The 16545-nt window shown below is 62.5% G+C and overlaps 2 protein-coding genes across 2 annotated transcripts; both read right to left on the bottom strand.

Annotated features, from left to right (window-relative positions):
* Positions 1–391: 391 nt before the first annotated feature.
* On the bottom strand, positions 392–13093 carry CHLRE_11g476050v5 (uncharacterized protein). The gene is made up of 17 exons (XM_043067627.1): positions 12790–13093; positions 12669–12718; positions 12528–12597; positions 12354–12428; positions 11964–12125; positions 11587–11796; positions 10761–11256; positions 9380–10665; positions 8328–9146; positions 6693–8105; positions 5944–6390; positions 5649–5777; positions 4163–5425; positions 3743–3922; positions 2773–3564; positions 1775–2548; positions 392–1625 (listed from the first exon to the last, which is right to left on the bottom strand). Exons 1-17 carry the CDS (start codon positions 12826–12828, stop codon positions 828–830), a joined length of 9003 nt encoding a protein of 3000 aa, XP_042919632.1. The 5' UTR covers positions 12829–13093; the 3' UTR covers positions 392–827.
* A 48-nt stretch (positions 13094–13141) lies between these two features.
* On the bottom strand, positions 13142–16513 carry CHLRE_11g476026v5 (uncharacterized protein). The gene is made up of 4 exons (XM_043067626.1): positions 16414–16513; positions 15747–15799; positions 15450–15507; positions 13142–14724 (listed from the first exon to the last, which is right to left on the bottom strand). Exons 1-4 carry the CDS (start codon positions 16480–16482, stop codon positions 14554–14556), a joined length of 351 nt encoding a protein of 116 aa, XP_042919631.1. The 5' UTR covers positions 16483–16513; the 3' UTR covers positions 13142–14553.
* Positions 16514–16545: the final 32 nt, after the last annotated feature.

Here is a 16545-nt window from a genome sequence, read left to right as displayed (position 1 = left end):
CCACTTTGGTATAAAATGGAGGGGTTTTAACCCCTGAACAACAAGGTTTTGTCCGTCGGGGGGTCGGTCGTCCCCTCAAGGGGGGTCCCGGGGGATTTCGGGGCATGGGGTCTGGCACTTTGTTTCCTACCCCCCCCCTGCGCCAAGCGACAGAACCAACCTGGAGACACCCGCGCCACCAACATGTCGTATCGCATGACGCCTCCCCCCTGCAAACACAGCTGGGCGGAGCTAGCACATGGCCGGCTCCAGCTCCGAGTCCAGTTCATGCAAACGTACGGTAACAGCATTTAGCCGAGTGGATTGGCTGCCGTCCGGATGCTGCGTTTCTGCTTTTGCTTACTCGGCATCAAAGCCAACCCGGGCAACTGGTGGAGACTGAAGGCACGAAATTCTTTAGGCATTACATTGCTGCGCCCGTTACTGCAGTACAGGGGTGTCCCTGCTGCAGCAGTGTTCGGCACGGTCACGCAGTGGCATCCTGCGCCTGCAGCTTCTGCATTAACGCAGCGTCCGTATACCGTACGGTGCACACAGGTATACACATTACTGCCACCAATATCGTATCACATGGTTCTGAATCGCACGCTGCGCACATTGTACCTTGTCGTCTGTGTCGCAACACAAGCTCACATGCCAGAATCTCGTACGCCAATTGCACGCTCACGCAAAGCGCACGCACGCACACTCACACACGTTACCAAGTCAGGGCATAATCATACACAGTCACGCACACACGTTGCTGCGTCAGTGCCGCCTCCCTAACCCATCCTCCCTCCCTCCCGGCCGCTGCTGCTCCTCTGCCGGCACGCCTCGACACGACACGCTTAGTCGATGGAGCACAGGATGCCCACGCCGCGCAGGATCCACTTGGACTTGTCGTCCTCGGTGCGCAGCGAGAAGGTGGTGATGAAGTTGAGGCCCTTGCGCGCCTTCACGCGGTAGGTGGGCGCCTCGTACAGCCCGCTGCGCTTCTTGTCCTTGGCCAGCACGCCCGTCACGTGCAGCACCGGCAGCGGGTTGAACAGCTTCTTGGGGTCGCTGTCCATCAGGCGGTTCTCGCGGCCGCTCCAGGCGCAGCCGTCCAGGTACAGCCCGTACACGTACACGCCCTCGGGCGCGCCCTCCTTCAGGCTCTCAAAGTCCTTGGGCGGGTGCGTCACCTCGCTGCTCATGACCACGTCGTCCAGCGCCCACTTGTCCGCCGCGTGCTTGCGGTTCACCTCCTGCTTCATGGCGGTGAGGAAGCCCTGTGGGTTGAAGAAGCCGGTCATCCAGTAGGCCTTGGGCCGGCCCAGGTTCAGCCACTTGTTCAGCTGGTCGTAGCGCTGCAGCAGGCCGGTGAACCAGTTGCCCAGCGTGGACGCCTCCCAGGACTTGCTGAGCCACTGCTGCGGGATGCGGGCGTTGAACAGCGCGTCCAGGGCGTCGATGAGGCCGCCGCTCAGCGCGATGGTGCCGGCAATGGCCAGGCGCAGGTTCTTCAGGGTGGTGGTGGTCAGGCGTGTGACGATGTTGAGGCGGTCAATCTCTTGCCGCAGATGCACCGTCAGCGGCAGCGTGGGGCCGCCGGGCAGCTTCTTCAGCTTCTCCTTCGTCTCCTCCTTGTCAAACAGCGGGGGCGCCTGTGCAAGAAGGGGCCAGGGGAATGTGTGGGTTAGATAGCGAACTTGGATACCGTGCGCGTGGCCGTGCCCAGCAAACCCGCCCACCCGCACCCCGAGCCCCAGCTGCCCCCAACTACGCCGCTGCCATTTCCGCCACCGCCGCTCACCTTGGACAGCAGGTCCTCGCAAATCTTGTCCACCACATCCTCACGGCTCAGGCCGCTGCCGCTGCCGGCGCCCTTGGGCATGGTGTCCAGGATGGTCACGATCGACTCCTGCACCTGCAGCGTGCGGAAGGTGATGTCCGCGTTGGGGTGCAGGCCGAAGATCTCGGGCGACTCGGTGCCGGGCAGCGTCTCGATGTAGGAGCGGAAGGCGTCAATGTCGGTGGAGTCGGGCACACGGTAGCTGAAGCCGTCGCTTGAGCGCGTGTCCTTGAACAGCTCGTAGCTGGGCTGCAGCACCGGCTGCAGGAAGTACTTCTCCGCAAAGGTGTCCATCAGCAGCTTGTCAAAGTCGTCGGTGATGCGGCCGCCGTACTGGATGGCGCTGATCATGTAGCGCACCGTCTCCCAGGTGGGCTGCGGCGCCTTCTTGGCGTCCATCTCCGACAGGTGGTTCTGCAGGAACTGCACGCAGGCGCTGAGGTCCGACTGGTTGAACTCGTAGGGCACGTTCCAGCCGATGGGGCCGAACTTGCGGCGCTCCTGCACCACGCTGTGCAGGAAGCACATGACGAAGAGCAGCTGGCGCCACTCCTGCCGCGACACCATGTCCAGCATGTCCTGGTTGACCCACTGGTAGGAGGCGCGCAGGCCGGCCTTGATGCCCACCGGCGCCTCGTTGGTGATCTTGATGCCCATCTGCAGCAGGCCGATGGGGAACTGCGGGTGCGGCTCCGCGGTAATCCACAGGCGGAAGTCCTCGTGCACGTTCTCCTCCTGCAGAGGGGGTTTGGATGTGGACGGGGGAAAGAGAAGCGGTGAGAGCCGGGGTTACAGGGCTGGCAAAGTGGAGGCACGGGTCAGGGCAAAACAGGTGCAGCGGAGCCCCATACTCTTGTTCCCATCACCAAACGTGCCCACGCCCCTGTCAACCCCGGTGTATCCATACTCAGCGCCTGCCTCCTTATTACCCGTTCCCCCACTCCCTTTCCCCCGCTCACCTTGACCAGGAAGGTCTCCACCTCAGTCAGGTAGCCTAGGCCCAGGTGCGTGTTCTGCAGCAGCACCCAGTGGCCCTCCAGGCTGGCCGCCGCCATGTGCTTGCGCGCAATCACCTCCTGGCCCTGGCCCATGGACACGCCCAGCGTCTTGATCTTCTTCTTCTTGGCCAGGTCCTCAATCAGCTTGGTCGGGTCGGCGCCGGGCGACAGCAGGCAGATGAGCGGGCACTTGGCATGGCTCTCCTGCCAGGCCTTCTCCATGTTGAGCGGCACCGACTCCACGAAGCGCTGGCCCAGCGCCTCAGCAATGTAGTCGGCGGCGGCGATGAGGGTGCGGTCCTCACGGAACGTCTTCACCACGCACATGCGCTCAAACTTGTTCAGGCGGTCCTCGTAGTCGGGCACCTTGGCCATCTCGGGCGCCTCCTGGTCGTACCACTGCCGCCACAGGCCGTCGTTGCGGAAGACGGAGTCGGGGATGTCGCGGAAGGCGTCCATGGCCGACAGCGCAATGATGTTGAGCCAGACCGAGTCGGGGATCCAGTCCTTGGGCTTCTTGCGCACGCTGTTGATGTCCAGCGCGGCGCCTCCCTTCAGGAACACGTCCAGGTCGGTGGCCTTTACCTTGCCCGCCGACGTCAACACCTTGTTGGTGAGCATCAGCGCGAAGATGATTTTATGGCGCTCGAACAGGCCGCGCTGCACGTACAGGTAGATCTCGTAGGTCATGTACTCGATGATGTTGTGGATGCGCTTGGAGGGCATGTTGGCCTTCTCACTGCGGTCGATGGCCTGTGGGGCAAGGCGGACGACGGTGGGCGGACCAGGGGTTAGCAAGATGCACGTAGGTGTACGGTAAGCGAGTGCAAAAGCAAGAAAGAAACAGCCCCCTTTCACCATCTGGCCTTATGCAAAACTGCACTCCGTACGGTAGCCCAACCCGTTTCGCACCCCCGCACGCCGCACTCACCAGCTCGTACAGCTGGTTGAACTGCGCCAGCGAGGTCTGGTACATGCAGTTGACCACCGAGAACTCGGCAATCAGGAAGTACAGCAGCGTGGCGCGGTGGGCCACGGGGCGGTACTCCTCGCACGCCTCGTTGATGCGCTTGTTGGTCTCCGAGGCGTTGGCCAGCTTCTCGCTCACGTCCTGTGCGGGTTACGAGTGAGCATAGGGGGCAGGTGAGCTACAGCGCTACGAGTTTGGGATTGGGCACACCTTCCACCCTTCCCCCCTGCGCCTTCCCATCCCCTTGTTCCCTTTCCGACTTGCCACCCAACTACCCACTCGCCCTGCACTCCAGCCCGCCTGCCAGTTAACCAGGCCAACACACATAACAACACACACACACACACACACACACACACACACACACACACACACACACACCTGCGCGGTCTGCTTGGTGACGGCCAGCACGTCAATCAGCTCCGTGTCGTCCAGCAGGTTGCCCTGGCTGTTGGACAGGCGGAACAGCAGGTCGTCCTCCAGCTGCTTGATGCGCTTCTTGTAGCTCTGCACCTCCTCCAGCAGCTGCTGGCGCTGGTCCTCCAGCTCCTTCTTCTCCTTGCTGATCAGCTTGCCCAGCAGCTGGTCCTCCAGGCCCGCCATGGTCACGGTGAAATCAACCACCGTCACCTTGGCGCTCAGCTCGGGCGTGAAGTGCGGGTTGGGCAGGCGCGTGGTGCAGAAGAGGCGGAAGGTCTCCGTAAAGTCCACCTCCTTATCCGCCAGCGGCACCACCCAGGTCTTGCCCTTCTTCACCAGGCGCCGCTCCAGCACGGGGTCCAGCAGCGGGTCCAGCTCCTCCTCAATGTTCTCAATCAGCAGCGGCCGGCCGAAGGCCAGGCACTCCTCCAGGTGGTTGCGGAACAGCTTGTCGTTCAGCTGCGTGGTCTTGAGCTGGTTAGCCTCCTCGCGGTTCTTGATCCACTCGCGGCCCTGGCCCTGGGGGTCCACCAGCACCGGATAGCGGCTGGCGCGGGTGACCATGATGCCGTTCTGGATGGACAGCTCGTCGGTGGGCAGGCCCTGCAGGTTCCACTCGCCGACCTCGCTGTCGTCCACCAGGAACTTGGTGATTTGCAGGTGCGGCGTCACCGGCACGTTCAGCTTCATGCAGTCGCCATAGAAGTCGCGGTTCAGCAGCAGCTCGCGGAACTCCTTGTTGAAGGGGCCCAGGTAGGACACGAAGGCGGAGGCCAGCGCGCAGTCGCCGGTGAGGCGCTGGATCTGCACGTCGAACTCCTTGGACTGCGCCGTCCAGCGCGCCTCCTCGCCCGCCAGAGCGCCAATGAGCGCGTTGGCGGAGTCCATCTTGCGCTGCGTGGCCGCTGCGTCGTCCTCCAGCGCCTGCTTGTGCGCCATGGCGGCATCGAACTGCGCCTGCATCTCGTCCAGCTTGGCCTGCACCTTGGCCATGCGCTCCTCGGCGGCGTTCTTCTCCTTGGTGGCCAGCTTGAGCTCAGCCTCGGCCTCGCGCAGCTTGGCAATCTTGGGCTCCACCACCTTGGCCACATTGTGGTACTTGGCCATGGACTCGGCCCAGTTACACAGGCCAGCCACGTTGCCGGACGCCTTCTGCGCGTTCTCAAAGGTGAAGTCCTCCGACATGAAGTACGGCTCCAGCAGCTCCACCGTCTCGTCGTTGATCTGGGTGTGGGGTGCAGTGGTGGTGGTGGTGGTGGGCAGGAAGAGAGGGCGAGTTAAGAGGGTTGGAGGGAGGGGCGGGCACAATGGCTGCGCGCGCAAGCGGTGGTGTGGTGGATGGGTACTGCCATGTGGGTAGAATGCAAGCGCCTATGCATCCAACACATACAGCAGCCCCAACATGCCTGCCTGCGCCTAGCCCCCTAAGCATGTGTTGCGCACACACCTGCTCCTTGGCGAAGTCCTTCAGATCCTGCAGGAAGCTCATCTGGTTCATCATCTTCTGCGCCTCCGGGTAGTTGCCGACCTGCACCATACGGCCCTTCTCATCCGTGTACTCCGCCTTGGTGACGGGCTGTGTGGGATTGCAGTGGGGAGCAGGGGTGGTAGTGAGAAGCGAGTCAGGAATAAAGCATTCGCGCAAGCATGGGAACCAGCACCGAAGGCCTTTACCTTCCAGCGCCGCACTGCTGCCCTGGCCCCCCGCCCTGGAGCCCAGAAACCGCAGGCACCGCACTCACCAGCATGCGCAGCACCAGTACGCAGTCGAAAATGCGGGTGATAATCTGAGGCGGCTTCTTCAGCGCCTTCAGGTTCTTGATGTCGCCATCCTTGATCGAGTTCAGCGCCTCCAGGGCAGCATCCAGCGCGGGCTTGGCGGCAGCCAGGTCGCGCTCAGCATCGTCCTTCACGGTCGCAATCTCGCTGGCCTTCTTCGTCACGGCGTCCACAATCACCGCCACCTTCTGCTTCTCCTTCTCGGCGATGGCGGTGCTCTCGCTAATCTGCTTCAGCAGCGCCTCCGCCTCCTTGGCCGACACGGCCAGGTCCTGGTTCTTCACCGCCAGCTCCGCCTTCATCTTGTTCACGTCGGCCTTGGCCTCAAACATCTTCTGCAGGCCACCCTCAATCTGGTACGCAAGCTCCTTGGTGAACGACCACTTCTTGGCGTACAGCTCCTTGTAGCCCTGAGGGGTAGGAAGGAGAGAGGGGAAAGGGGCGCGGGGTGAGTAAGCACTTTGGTACGGTGTCATGGATGCAGTGTAGGTATAAGGTACGTGTGTGTAGTAAATGTTGACTGTCAAAACGCCCCGCCAACCCGTTACGCCACCTTCTCTTGCACCACATGCAACCCCAGCCCCTTCTTCCCACCCCCGTCCTCCTCCCATGCTGCCTCCACCCAAGCGGCCTTTGGGTTTGGTTCTCGTAACCCCCTTCCCTTCCCTCCTTGCCCCCACCTGCAAACCCCTTGCCACCAACACACACGCACCTGGAGGAAGGACAGGTACGACTTGGGCGTGACGTACACGTAGCGGCGGTACTTCTCAAAGTACTCCTTGCAGGCAGCGGTCACGAACACGTGTGCGTGGCCCATCAGCAGCTTCAGCTGGTTCTTGACCTCCTTGGGGCAAGCCATCGTGAACTCGTCAATGAACTTGCCCGACACGGAGGTCAGCGCTTCTTCGGGCCAGGGCAGGAACCAGTCGATGGTGCAGCCGTTGATAAGACCGGGGAACTGCTGCGCACGGCGGGCGAACTTGGCGCCCACGGGCGAGAAGCACAGCACCACGTGTAGGTTGTCACGCACGCGGTTGAGGAAGAAGTTGTACAGGTTGTCGTACGTGTCCAGAATGCCGGGCGCCTGGTGCTTCATGACGGGGCGGATGTCATTGACGATCATGTCCTGGTCCTCCTTGGTCAGCAGGCCCGCCACCTCACCAGTCATCAGAATCTGGTTGATGTACTCCAGGAAGCCCTCATCCTTCACCTCGGCGTCGGTGAAGATGAAGCACACAGGCTGGCCCTTAAAGCCGGCGATCTTGTACAGGCCCTTGATGTCCTCAAACAGGTTGGAGACGTTGTAGGTCTTGGTGATGGTGATTTGGAAGGGGTAGGCGCCGGCAATGTAGGCCGACAGGCGTGACAGCGACTGCTTGCCGCTGCCGCCCACGCCCACCAGCAGTGCCGAGCCCCGGGCCATGGCCAGCAGGCGCGTGATGCGCATCAGGTGCGTCAGCGCATCCGTGAACAGCACCAGCTCAAGCTTCATCACCTTGCTCTCCTCGTTGAACTTGCGCTGCAGGCCCTCCACGCGCGCGCGCACCTCCGGCAGGCCACCGGGCACGGACTCGTAGAAGGAGGGGTGGGCGTCCACAATCTCACCGGTCTCATCATCCACCGCCGGCTCGCGCAGGAAGTCCACAAAGTAGATGGGCTCCTCCACCTGCTTCACCAGGTCGGATGAGAAGTTGTCGCGGCACAGGTCGAACACGGCCTTGTCCACCCAGTTCTTGTCCTCGTAGCTAATCAGCTTGTCGGAGAAGACGCGGCGGCACTCGTGGATCCACAGTCCCAGCAGGTAGCCCTCGGGGCTAGCCACGTTGCCGCCAAACACGGCCGAGTCGCCAGCGGCCAGGTTGAACCGGTCGCGGGTGGCCAGGATCACGCCCTGGAACACCTTGGACAGCTCACGCATGTTGAACAGGTAGTGGAACTTGGCGGGCGTGGGAAGCATCTTGGTCTGGATGCGGTTCCACAGCGTGATGGTCAGCGGCACCAGCTTAGACGCCACGTACACCACCTCCTCGCAGAACACGTCGCGGCTGAAGCGGCCCTCCACCAGCTTGCCGAAGATGCCGTTGATGGCAGCAACCGAGGGCAGCGGCACGTTGAAGATGGCGAACTGCGGGGGAAGGCGCAAGGGAGGAGCATAAGGGCGGGGAGTGTGGGTGAGGCGGGGGTGCAAGTGGAAAAGTAGCAAGGTACGGGGGAACATGCAGTCTGTGTGTGGAACACCGGCCCGTCAAAACAAGTTGCCCTTGTCCGTGGCCCCACAGCTCGCACGCACGCACGCGCACGTGCGCACTGACACCCGCGGCACCCACACCCGCGCCCACGCACACACCTGGCGCTTGAGGCGGTTGGGGATGTCGTTCTTGCCACCGCCGGGCGTGTTCATGGCCGCCACGTAGCGCACGTCGGTGATAAACTTCATGTCACCAATGGGCTTCTCCAGCGAGTACATGCCGCCCTGCTCCAGCAGCTGGCGCACGATCTCGTTGGTCACCTGGTCGCCCCACTCGTTGATGTACGGCATGCTGATGTCATCAACAAAGATGCACATCTGCTTGCCGCCGGGCGGGCCAAAGGTGCGGCCCTGGCGCTTCTCCACCGCGCCCTCAATCGACATCTGGAAGATGCCGGGCGTGGTGAGGCTGGAGAAGGTGATGGTCTTGTTGGCGGTGGTCTCCGCGTTGAACTTGGAGATGAACTGGTTGATGGTGTTGGTCTTGGCGGTACCGGGGCCGCCCACCAGCAGCGTGGCCTTGTCCACGTTGTACGACAGGTTCAGCAGGCGCTCGTAGCGCACGCTGTCCAGCGTGGGGATGACCAGCTGCGCGTACTTGGGCTTCTCCTCGTTCTTGGGGTAGGTCCACACCGGCACGCAGTGGCGCCAGTGCAGCCACTCGGCGTCCGTGGTGTTGACCAGGAACTCGAAGATGGTGTCGCTGTCCTCCTCCTTGGGCGGCATGTTGTGGGCGAAGCTACGCAGCTCTTGGTCGAACAGGGGGCGCTCCTTCATCTCCAGCAGGCCGCCCAGCGACCAGGTCATGCAGTACAGGAACACGCGCTCGTACTTGGCGTCGTTCATGGCCGTGCCCGCCTCCTTCATGGACTTGAGGTAGCCGTTCAGGAGCGTCATGACGGTGCCGACAATGGAGACCTGAGGAGCATTGAAAGGGCGTGCAGCGCGTGGTTAGTGCGAATGGGCGGAGGCAGCCCCGGATTCAAACCGCCTAGCCTGGCCTTCCCAACCCGCATGCCCAACTTCACTCCACCGCCAACTGGATCCCACTGCACGAGCTTCCCAAACCCCTGTCGACAGCCCGCCTCACTCCCAACACCCGCTCCCGTCCCTGCTGTGACCCCGCGTCTCCCCGCTGCCCAACCACACACCTGCTCGTTGTACATGACGGGCTTCAGGCTGATGCGCACAAACTCCAGCATGCGGTCAATGTACTTGCTGAACAGCGGGCCCAGCACGCCCGCCTCTGTGGGGTCGCGCTTCTGCAGCCAGCTCTTCACCGGCGGCTCCCAGCCCAGCTCCACATCCGACACGTAGATGATACCGGCGCGGGACACGGTAGCGGGTGAGGCGTTGTTCAGGTTCTCCGGCTCGAACATGGCCTTCATGGCTGCGGACATGAGGATGCGGTCGCCGTTGGCCAGCGTCAGCACCTTGTTGTCGTCCAGCACCGTGTTCAGGTTCTCAATCCAAATGGCGTCCACGGGGCCATCCAGCACGATCCAGGTGTTCTGGTTCTTGTTCTTGGCGGCGCGGCGCCACAGCACCGCGAAGATGCCGTCCGTCCAGTCGCCGGTGGTGTCGTCACGGCGGCCGAACATCTGAGGCGCGGTGATGGCCTTGGGGTTCATGCGCCAGATGACGTGCTTGGTGCCCAGCTCGGTCAGTGCCGCCGCCAGGCACTCGCAGATGGCGGACTTGCCAGAGCCGGAGGGGCCCACAAGCATAATGCCGTGGCGCACCAGGTACGTCTCGTACAGCTGGATGCACTTGTTCATCCAGGTGGGGTGCACCTGCAGCCCGCGCTCCAGCACCACCTTCTCCAGCGCCTTGTTCACGTCGGGGAACGAGTTGCGGTCAGCCTTGAGGCCCGGGAACAGGTCGTCAATGAGCGACAGGAACAGCGGCACGTCCTCCGCCACGAACTTGGACATGTTCATGTCGCGCAGCGTGCGCATCATCAGGAACACCTCGCTCTTGTCGGGCGACTGGCGCTTGGAGGCGCCGGCGGTGCGCAGCACGGACAGGATGTTGCGCAGACCGAAGTCGTAGTGCGCCTGCTTGGACAGCTGCTGCTCGCATAGGCCGTACAGCACGAAGAACTTCTTGGACAGGATGTCGTTCTCCTGATAGCCGCAGGCGGCCAGCTTCACCTTCATGATAATCTGGCGGTTGGGCACCATCATGGTCACGCCGCGGAACAGCGCCTTCAGGTTCTCCGGCAGCTCCTGGCGGCCGGCGTAGCCGGGGTTCATGGTGATGAAGAAGCCCACACGCGGGTCCAGAGACACCGTGGTGCCGTCCGTGAACTGGAAGCTCTTCTTGCGCTCACGGATGGCGGACAGGATGCAGTACACCTGCGTGTTGGCGTGAGGGGTGGGGCAGAGGTGAGAGGGTGTACCAGATATGCTGAAGGCGGGTGCATGCCGACTCTTGGCTGCCTCCGCCACCGCCCCAAACCCAACCTTGCCGCATCACGCCCGCATCACCCCGCACACTAACCCCAGTCCCCGCCCCACCCCCGCCCCTAGCCATTGCCGTTCTCCATAATCTGCTCCTTGCAGCGGCGCACCAGCTGGTTGGTGATCTTGGTGAACAGGCGAGTCATGTGCTCGGCAGTAGAGTAGAAGCGCGCGATGGTGTACATCATGCGCACATTGGTCATGAGCGCGGGCAGGCTCTCGGTGATGTCGGTCACGCGGCCCTGGTACATGGGCTCCATGCTCTTCTCCAGCGTCGCCAGGTACTTCACGTTGTCCTTGGACTCGTTGGCCGCATCCGTAATCTGAACGTCCAGCGCGCGCCAGCGCAGGTACGCCTTGGTCTTGGCGTGGCTGCAGATGCCCAGCACCAGCTTGCACTCCTTGGTCTTCAGGTGCTCCGTGATGGAGTTGAAGTTGCTCATGCGCGTGCGCCAGTACTCCAGCTCCGTGTCGGGGCCCGGCTCCTCGCCGTCCTTGATCTTGTTGGTCTGGTTCAGCAGCAACTCCGCCTCACGGCACCACTCCGTCAGGCACTCCTCCATCTCCTGCAGGGGAGGAGGGGATTGCGCAGGCCTCGTGTCAAGCAGTGGCCAGGTGCGCACCGGCCGGGCCGTGACTGGGCCTCTGACTTTGACGTGACGCACGGTGACGCCGCGTGCGCACACCCGCTGCTTACCGTGTCAACCCGCTTCCTTCCCATCCAGCCTACTCCTCCTCCGCTCAGTCTACCTGCCATTACGCAAAGGCTTGCCCGCAACCCCACCGGCTTGCCCGCAGCCCTACAAACCCCACAGCGCACGGCTGCCTGCGCCCCACCCGCAGCAGCCCGCGCCCAGCCCGCCCCTGCTTCCCATCGCCGCCGCTCCTGCGCCCACCTGCAGCGTGTCGTCATCGCCCGCCGCCTGCGTGATGCCGGCGGGCCGCAGGTCGCCGTACTGGTCGATGTACCTGGGGTCGGGCATACGCAGCTCCACGCCGCCCGACACCGTGGCCACCGCCTCCGTCAGCATGCTGCCGAACTTGGCAGTGGAGGACAGGAAGTCCTCCAGGTACTCCGTGGACATCTTGCCCCACTGCTGCTGCTCCTGTGGGTGGTAAGGAAGCGGGAGCAAGCGCACCCAGTGCAGGAAAGTGTTTACCGTGCCATGCGAACCCATTCATCCACGGCCCCAAACATGCACGTTTCATTACTATCCCAAGGAGATTGATAACCTAAGCCATAACTGGGATTGCATCAGCCAACACGGCCCACCTGCATGATGGGCAGGTACAGGTCCGAGACGATGGCTTTGAAGTTCTCCAGCGCCCCGCCCGACAGCTCGCCGCTGCCCATGTCCGCCTCCAGCGTCTTCTCATTGATGCCCTTGGGGTTCAAGCGCGTGAAGTACACGCCCTTGTTGTGTATCCGCTCATGCTGCGCACGTGTTTTAAGACAGGAAGGCGCGGGTATGCGGTAAGCGCACGCCTAACGGCACGTTGTGTCACCACCGGGGCCCGCCGCTGCTCGCATGCAGACCCATACGGTAAACAATTAGCTGCATAGTACGGTATGGCATGGACCAAACCATTTGCGCTCTTCACCATGCGCGATGCAGCAGCCCTCCACCGCCGCTACCCCTTCCGCCCCCTCTCCTACACGCACCGGCCCAATGCGGTGCAGCGTGGGCTTGTTGTCCACAGGTCCAACGCTGCCATCCTTCAGCTTGTCCTCCTTCACCTGCGCGTGCGTGGATTAGGCCGCATGCATGGTGAGTTTGGGTTCCTAGCACCGCCGCGGCGACGTGGAGCCCAGCCTGCACGCGCACCAAGGACGCACCTGGTAGACGAAGACAAGCGAGGGTGGGCCAGCCGGGGTGAAGAAGCTGTTCACCGCCTGCTTGTCTTGCCTGCGAAGGCAAGAGAGGAGGGTCAGCGCGCATCCCATTCACCTCGAAATAGGCTGCATCCCGCTACTCACGTTAACGTCTTCTCGATAACATTCTCCGGCAGTCCAAACGCCTCGGCAAGCTGTGGGGGAAAACGCAAGGGCCTTGGTTAAGCAACAGCTCCAGAGGCTGGGTCCCAGCCAGCGACTTCACCTTGCCGACGATGAGCCGGTGCCGGTTGTCCAGCGCCATTGAGGCTAAGTGCGTACCCTAGCCTCTAAATACCGCTGATCATGTGTGGATTGCGCCGGCGGGTTTGCGTGCCGAAGAGCCGGTCAAGAGCGAAGGAATGTCGCGGTCTAGTCTTTCTTTCTAATGAATGGGTGACACGCTCTTCTATCGTAAGAATGTATCGTATGTGCAGGATGTCAAGAGCGTGCCTAGGGAACAACCTCTGCAGGCGCGGCCGGTCCCCTTGTGCCGGTCTTCGAAGGCAGGGCCCATGCAAACCCCTCAGAATGGGGACTCGGGTCTCGCAAGCAATGCATTCATATAGCGCGAGCAAAATCATATCGGTTATAGCGATCGGTTGGAGCGAACCGGCACGCCTGCACGCGGCCAACATGCATCGTCGCAGGGGCCGCGGCCCTTGCTCGCGTGCCTGGACCGATGCGATACTGCCCGCAAGATGCCCATAAGCATGAGGTCCTTCACGCACTGATGCATGCGCGCGGGGCTCTAACGTGCGTGACACGGGTCCACCGCGCGCAGGTGCGCGCACATCCTATCAGCTAGCCAGCAGCTTGCCCCACGAGGTGCTGCACAGGTACGCCGATGGCGCCATGCCGCCATGCACTTATCGGTGCAGTCTGATGCTGCTACACGTTCAATTCCCAGCCACCATCAAAATTCCTGCCTGTCAGCGCCGCCTCAGCGCGCATGGCGGCACCGAGCGGCACGGCCCGTCTCACACCATACAGCGCCCGTCTGGGCACCCACTGCGAAGTGTCGTAATGGAAGAGGAGGTCGAGTGATGGCACGTAGTAACGTGTTCTGTACGGGAGGAGGGAAGCCTAAGTCCTAGGAGAGCAAGCCTACTAGAGCTGGAGTAGGCCTAGGTAGGCCGACAGTGATGCAGGCGGCACGCCCCTGGGGTCAGTCCACAGCAGGTTGGTCGCATTCCATGTCACTGGCTCGTGAACCGCGTCAGCAGTTATCTCTTTCAACCAATGCAATCTACAACTGTAGTACAACAGCCAGGCGGGCGGTATGCACCCCGCATTAGGCAGCGAGACGGGTGCGCTGTCGAGGTGCGCTCGCACACCGCTGCACTTCGGGAATGCTTATAACATCCCTGTAGGCGTCGAGGGTTTGGCGGGTCTCCTCAGGGGTCCCTTGTCCTGCTGAGCGGAGCTGCTCACACCCTCCGTACACGTGCCGTAAGCTTGCCTTCACACTACCCTGCTGCCGCCGTCCCTTGTGCACGCAGCAGCAGCGTTTAAGGCCCAGGCACACGTTATAGCCCAGAAATCAGCTATCAAACGTGTTATAATTAAGGGCACATTGACGCCTCCAACGTCGTTTTGGTTGCTAGCAAACAAGGAGCTTCCTGGGCCGTATTCCCCTTGCAAGGGAAAAGTGGGCCGCGCCCACGCCACGTCTCTAGTCTGAGGCCGCAAGAGTCTACCTCATCTCCGCTTCGTACAGGCACGGCCCGCCATGCGACCAGCCACGTCCCGCTGCCAAGCACAAGCACAGCCAGCTATCAACCAAACAGCAGGGAAATTCCTAGCCACAACACTCCTCACTCCCTTCCCCAGTCTCCTGGTACTCCTCACCGCAGGTCGCAGACCAGCCCGCTCCTGCAGAACCCATTTCCCTCCGACCCTCCCACACTCCTGATCCTCCAGCCTTTAACGTACGTGCACTTGCGCCGGAGCGGCCGCCTGCTGGTGGCGTGCAGCAGCGGTCACGTCGTCATTGGCCTGCCGCCGCGGCGGCCACGACTGGAGCCGCCACAAGGCCCATCATCGCCGCCTGCTCTACGTGCGTGTCTGCTGCACCATCGTCCGAACGACCGGTACCAGCACCTCCCCCACGGCCCCGTCCGCGCAGCAGCTTGCCGCTCATGTAGCCAGACGCCAGGTCCTGTAGTTGGGTGGGCGCTTGGGCGGGGCAGAGCGGGGGGCAGGGTGCTCCATGCATGTACAGCAAAGGTGCAGGCAGGCAGCGCGGCACAGCGCGCAGGGCAAAGGTCAGGGTGGGTCATTCCGCCCGCCCCGTACAGCCCCACAGTGCGCGCCGACAGGAAGGACTACTTCCTCAGCTTCCTGGACAGGTGGGTTGGCAGGATGTCAAGAAACGTGATTTGGGATGGGGAGGGAAAAGGTGCGGGGGGTCCGTATTCCATCTGTGTCTCAGGCTTCCCACAGGCCCATTCCACTGCAGTAAAGGCTGTTGCTGCATCTGTACTGGCCTTTGCTAGGCTGTTGATGGCCGTCAAGTGTCTCTGTACTGATATCTTATTCAGGATGGCAATAGTCCGAACCATTGCTGCTTTTAGCCGAGGCCACCTATCGTCACTCTTTCCCCCGCACCGGTCCCCTTCCCCAGCACCTGCTGCTGACGTACGCCGCCCACCGCCCACCCACCCCGCTCACCGCATGGCAGCACGTCCCGCTGATCCGACAGCTGCTCCTCGCCCCATGGGTAGTTGTGGAATCCAAAGGGGTTGGGGTTGGACGGTGTTGGAGCAATGCATGAAGAACCAACAGCGTGCGAAGGCAGGCGGCGGACCAGGCAGCCCACCCGCAGTCACGCACAGCCCCACTTTCGCGCCACACACGTCCACACGCCACATGCCACGCGCCCGCCTGTCCAGCATATCGTCCAGGCTGGGGGTTGGCAGCGCAGCGGGCCACAGACTCCAGCCTGTGCGTGGTAGGGCGTGTGTGCAAGGTGTGCATAGCAGGCCAAGACACGGGTCAGCCGAGAGCACGCAGGCGAGGTCCCGCCCCCACGCTCCCGTGCCTGCATGTCTAGCGACACGACCGGGGCCTGCGGTGTAGCAACTTGAGCTGCGGCGCTGGCGGGTACGTGTCATGCCGCCTGTTCCATTGCGTACCACCCCACCAGGCGCGCCGAAAACCCATGCCGCCGGAACAACGTACCATCCGACGGCGAACTTCCGCGAGGCCCAGCTGTGCACGATGCTCGTGAGCGCCTGCGCGCGTTAACACCGTTGGCGCGCGGGTGCAACACCTCGGCCCTCCGGCCACACCGTTCCCTCCTTGCGCGCTCCCGCCCCTGTGCCGAGAGAGTGCGTGCGCACGAGGATGACAGGCGTCCTGCATTGTCCCACAGGCGTTGCCCGTGCGGAAAAGGCCGGTCAGTTCATCTGGGCACCCGTCTGGCCCAAGCTGCACGAGTGGGTCAAGGCCCACCCCTCCAGCACGGTGGACTGGACCGCGGCCGAAAAACACCTGCGGCCGCAGTTCCCGGATATCCCCGTCGGTGCCTTCAAGAGCGGCGGTTCCGGCAGGACAAGATATTCTAAGTGGAAGAAGAGGTTGCAGGGGATCACGTGAAAGGATCACGTGAAGAGGCCTTGGAGAGGGTTCGCGCGGCGGCACTTCCTCAGAGCGGGGCGGGGCGACGGCAGCTGCCAACGCGGGGGTTTCAATCGAGGACATTAAGGAGCACGGCCGGTGGAAATCGGACTTTAGGGTTTTAGGGAGCACCAGAGGCCACGCTACGGTACCAAGCACATGACAGAGCCCAGCTGGCTGGCTGGTTTCTGGAATGAACAACTCAACCCCTTGCCCCCCTTCCAAGCACCTGCCGCGTGATGGCGTGCACGGTGCCCTCCAGCAGGCTGGACGCGTCGCCAGAAATCTGACGGGCCATTGCCCAGATTGGTTAAGAGTAGCAGGCATTCCAGTTGCTCACAAAGAGGCACCCTGGTAAACA

Source organism: Chlamydomonas reinhardtii, chromosome 11 (assembly GCF_000002595.2).
Source record: "Chlamydomonas reinhardtii strain CC-503 cw92 mt+ chromosome 11, whole genome shotgun sequence".
NCBI lineage: Eukaryota > Viridiplantae > Chlorophyta > Chlorophyceae > Chlamydomonadales > Chlamydomonadaceae > Chlamydomonas > Chlamydomonas reinhardtii.
Note: the sequence above shows the minus strand (reverse complement) of the source record. Positions and strands in the feature narration are given on the sequence as shown.